At 37.8% G+C, this 5,000-nt stretch overlaps 1 protein-coding gene across 1 annotated transcript in view; it reads right to left on the bottom strand.

Annotated features, from left to right (window-relative positions):
- Positions 1 to 2,732, bottom strand: part of LOC122260606 (integrin alpha-8) — a 17,257-nt gene extending 14,525 nt beyond the window's left edge. Inside the window, exons 1-4 of the mRNA XM_086542138.1 lie at positions 2,684 to 2,732; positions 1,913 to 2,080; positions 1,151 to 1,293; positions 567 to 643 (exon numbers count right to left, since the gene is read on the bottom strand). Coding sequence (XP_086398264.1) covers positions 567 to 643; positions 1,151 to 1,293; positions 1,913 to 2,080; positions 2,684 to 2,685 — 390 coding nt within the window. The 5' untranslated portion in view covers positions 2,686 to 2,732. The remainder of the gene's footprint in view (positions 1 to 566; positions 644 to 1,150; positions 1,294 to 1,912; positions 2,081 to 2,683) is intronic.
- Positions 2,733 to 5,000: the final 2,268 nt, after the last annotated feature.

Consider the following 5,000-nt stretch of genomic DNA (forward strand, 5'->3'; position numbering starts at 1 on the left):
TTCTACTTTGATTCCCTCATAACTTTCTTTCTTTCTCTGTCTAATTCTTGATCTCCCTCCCTCTTTCCCTCCCTCTCTCCCTACCTCCCTTCCTCCCTCCCTCCCTCTTCCCCCCCTCCCTCCCTCTCTCTCTCCGTGATTCCCTTCCTATCTCCTTTCCTTCCTCCCTCCCTCTCTCCCTAACCCCCTTCCTCCCTCCCTCCCTCCTTCCCCCCTCCCTCTCTCCGTGATTCCCTTCCTATCTCCTTTCCTTCCTCCCTCTTTCTCTCCCTGCCTCCCTTTCTCCCTCCCCTCTCCCTTCTTTCTTCCCTCCTTCTCTCCCTCTCACCCTCTCTCCCTCCCTTACTCCCTCCATTCTTTCATCCCTCCCTTCCTTCCTCCTTCCTTCTCTCCCTCTCATCCTCTCTCCCTGCCTCCCTTACTCCCTCCCTCCCTCTCTACCTCCCAGCCACCCTCCCTCACTCCCCTCTATCCCTCTCTCCCTTCCTCTAAACGAATATATGATAAAATCACAGCTAGAAAATGAGCATAAACGAATGAAAATAATAAAAAAGAAAGGCACTCACTAAGAGAGGGCCATCGTCCGTGGCACCTGAGGCTATTTCGGTGCCAAAGCCGATATTGGGGATCGTCCATGCGTAGTCTGGGGATGGAATATCTTGCATAAGGCTAATGGGTATGTTGATCCTGGAGCTGTGTGTTTGAGTGATTTGATTGTGGGTTCATCGTCTTTGCCTGTCTGTCTGTCTGTCTGAATCTCTGTCTGTCTGTCTGCTTGTCTGTCTGTCTGTCTGTCTCTCTCTCTCTCTCTCTCTCTCTCTCTCCATCTCCCTCTTTTCTCTCTCTCCTTCATTACCTCCCTTCCCCATTCTCACTCTTTTTCAGTCACATTCATAAACACTTTACCCTCTATATGTCAATTATTCCATCTGACATTACTAATCTCTGCAGATTTATCAATAAGCCTATATCATTTCATTCCCTTTTATCTAATCGTCGAATTCCCTCACATCTTTCAACATATCTAGATCATTTTGTATCATTTCCTTTTTGTTTGCAACCAATTTGACCTCACACTGCACACGCATCCCCCCCCCCCCCACCACCACCACCCGTCGTTTAAATCAAATGCACATTCTATTGCAATTACCTCTAGGTTGCGGAATGAATGTGATGTTCTTCACTGTCTTCACAAAATTCCCCGTTTGTTGATAGATGAGTACTTGACCCAGCCTGACTTGACCTTCCGCCCTACCTGTGCCTACGAGGTCATCCGGGGCCCCTATGACCAACCTGGAATAAAATATTAGTAAAAAAAAAATAATAATAAATAAATTAAAAATATAAATAATAAAATAAATAAATGAATATTTTTTTTAATATTTTTTTTTTTATAATGATGATGGTTTTGTCTTACAGATTATTACCGTGTGTTTTGTATAGTCGAAATTAAAAATGTACTAAACACACATACCATAATGGATTAAGAGAAAAAAAAAATCTCTATCTATCTATCTGTCCATCAAGCTATTAATCCGTCTATCTATCTTCAATATTAGTCTAACTATCTATCATCCTATTTTTCTATCTATCCTATATCTTACCCTATCTTCCTATTTATCTATCTTTTTGTCTATTCATCTATCAACTCACTTATCTATTAAACCATCTACCCATCCTCCTGTCAACCTACTTATTTATCCATCAGCTCATCTCTCTATCTACCTATCGACCCATATATCTATCTATCTATCAACCCATGTATCTATCCATCTCTCTATCTCTCTCTTTATCATCCATCAACCCATCTATTTATATCTATTTATCCATCACCATCTACATATCCAATCATCTATGACTATAAACACACGAAGCAAAACAAAACAAAAGAGCATCAATGAAACCCTCTTACATGGTCTGATTCTCTTGTGTCCAGAGGGCGACTTCGAAACCAAATTTGGATCCTGTGTTTCCCTTAATCACGGTTGCATTGTTGGCTTGGATGTTGAAACTCCAGGCGCTTGCAACCAGCAGGAGGCACGCGATCAGTTGCAAAGTCCATGTTCCACGTTGGGTAGACCTTCTCGTGAAAAAGAGAGAGAGAGAGAGAGAGAAAAAAAAAAGGGGGGTGGGATTAAAAGAAGACAGACGAAAATGAAAAGGAAAAGAAAAAAGGGAAAACGTGTTTCGGAATTATGGCAAAACTAAGAAAAAGAAAGAGAAAAAGATAAGAAAAAAATGCTAAGAGGAAGATGTAATGGAAGGAAGTATATTCCAAGACCTCACGTTTATCACAAGGAGCGAATATCTAGAGAATATAAATGGACAGAACGAAGGTGAAGCGTTTCGAAGTAAAAAAAAAAAAAAAAAAAAAAAAAACATGTACCAACACACACACACACACAAACACACACACACTCACAGAAATGATTAAACGCTTTCTTCCGTATGAAACAAGGAGAAAAAGTTTACTGCGAAACTCACTTTTTGGTTCCTTAACTTAACACAGATATAAAAAAAAAGAAAAAAAAAGAAAAAAAATATATAAACATACATATATATATATATATATATATATATATATATATATATATATATATGTATATATATATATATATATATATATATATATATATATATACATATATATATAAAGCCAAGATGATAATGAACCATCACTCACATTGCGTCACACTCCCACACTCCCGTTCCGCGCCTGTTTGTCAGGCCTTCTGCTGTGGGTGTGAGATTTCTCTGAAATACGACGCCGGGTGCTTATCTTTCTTTTGCGCGCGCACACAGACATCCACACACACACACACAAACACACACATACACACACACACACACAAACACACACACACAAACACACACACTCATACACACACACACCCATATGCATATACGCTTCTACATGTATAAAAGCTTAAGGCTATATCAAATATTCATTTTGTGGTTTTATGGTGGATGCGAACAGCTGTGGTTTTGCTCCTGAGTTCCCAGTGCATCTTAACAATGATATAAGATGTGGACTCGGATCAGCTTAGCGTTTCCTTGAATATTTATCAGTCTCTTTTGAGGAAGAAAGTAGACTATAAACATTAAATGATAATATCGAATTCTTTTACTTTTTGTATGGGTTCCGAATGCTTTGATAATACATTCTAAGTATATATATATATATATATATATATATAATATAATATATATATATATATATATATATATATTATATATAATAAATATATATATATAATATATATATATATAATATATATAATATATATGTGAGGACGAAAGTAGACTATTAAAACATTATGATAAAGATATCGAATCTTTATTTTTTATGGTTTCCGAATGCTTTGAAATACTTTGAAGGTTTGTCGAAGAAGGTTATATATATATATATATATATATATAATATATTGCATATATATATATAATATATATATATTTATAATATAAATATATATATATATGTATATATGTATATATATATATATGTATGTATATATTTTTTTTAGATTGATATGTCGATCTAAAACTCCCTTGGTCGTGTTGACGTAATAGGAAAAGGTAGGAGGTAGGAGTGATGGGGGAGTGGGGGCGGGGGGGGGGGGTAAAAGACATTGTTCGTGGAAGAGAGAGAGAGGTGGGGGGGGGTAGTCATTAAACCTTAACGACCATGATATTAAGAGAGAATTGACAACTCTCTCTTCTTACAGAATAATATCATTACCATTTTGATATCACCGGGTAATTGAATAAAAATTCATATTAGGTATTACCATTTGAAAATAAAGAATAGGCGATACAAAAAGCAAAAAAAAAAAAAAAAAATAGATTGTAACATCTGAAAATTTACAATGTTTCAGAAATAATTTATATTAAATGAAAATTCGAAATGGATTATAAAATCATCTGAATGTGGATTATAAAATCATCTCATATGACCGTCTGATTGTGGATAATGGTTCAATGAATCCACTTTGGGATTAGGGGATACAGAAGGAATCTCTCCAAATTCAAAACTTAACGAATTGAAAAAAAAAAATCTTAATTCTTAATTTCAATTTTATTTTCATCATTATTATCATCTTAGAACTATCTATTTTTTTTCATTTCCTTTTATTTTCATCATTATTATCATCTCAGAATTGTCTATTTCTTTTCATTTTTTCATTCTTCTTCAAACGTTCCTGTTTTGTGAACAATAACAACAATAATGGAGGTAAAGATGGAGAGAATGATAGAGAAAGATAAATAGAAATAGATAGATAGATAGAAAGATAGATAGATAGAGAGTTCCTGTTTTGTCTGTGTATTCTCTCGCTCCAACGAGTCTCTTAATATGTTTTTATCACATGTTTCCGTTATTGCATCTTGTTGCAGATAAGCTATCGAATCAGAGGAAGAATAACATCCGTGTTAACAGCGGGTTCCGTAGCGGATGTTAACACCAGGTTCCGTAGCGGATGTTAACACCAGGTTCCGTAGCGGATGTTAACACCAGGTTCCGTAGCGGATGTTAACACCAGGTTCCGTAGCGGATGTTAACACCAGGTTCCGTAGCGGATGTTAACACCGGGTTCCGTAGCGGATGTTAAAACGCCGGGTGACGTAGCGGATGTTAACAGCGGGTTCCGTAGCGGATGTTAACACCAGGTTCCGTAGCGGATGTTAACACCGGGTTCCGTAGCGGATGTTAAAACGCCGGGTTCCGTAGCGGATGTTAACACCGGGTTCCGTAGCGGATGTTAACACCAGGTTCCGTAGCGGATGTTAACACCGGGTTCCGTAGCGGATGTTAAAACGCCGGGTTCCGTAGCGGATGTTAAAACGCCGGGTTCCGTAGCGGATGTTAACACCGGGTTCCGTAGCGGATGTTAACACCGGGTTCCGTAGCGGATGTTAAAACGCCGGGTGACGTAGCGGATGTTAAAACGCCGGGTTCCGTAGCGGATGTTAACACCGGGTTCCGTAGCGGATGTTAACACCGG

This window comes from Penaeus japonicus, unplaced genomic scaffold (assembly GCF_977035675.1).
Source record: "Penaeus japonicus unplaced genomic scaffold, GWHDUDI00000001_assembly GWHDUDI00000012, whole genome shotgun sequence".
NCBI classification, from domain to species: Eukaryota; Metazoa; Arthropoda; class Malacostraca; order Decapoda; family Penaeidae; genus Penaeus; species Penaeus japonicus.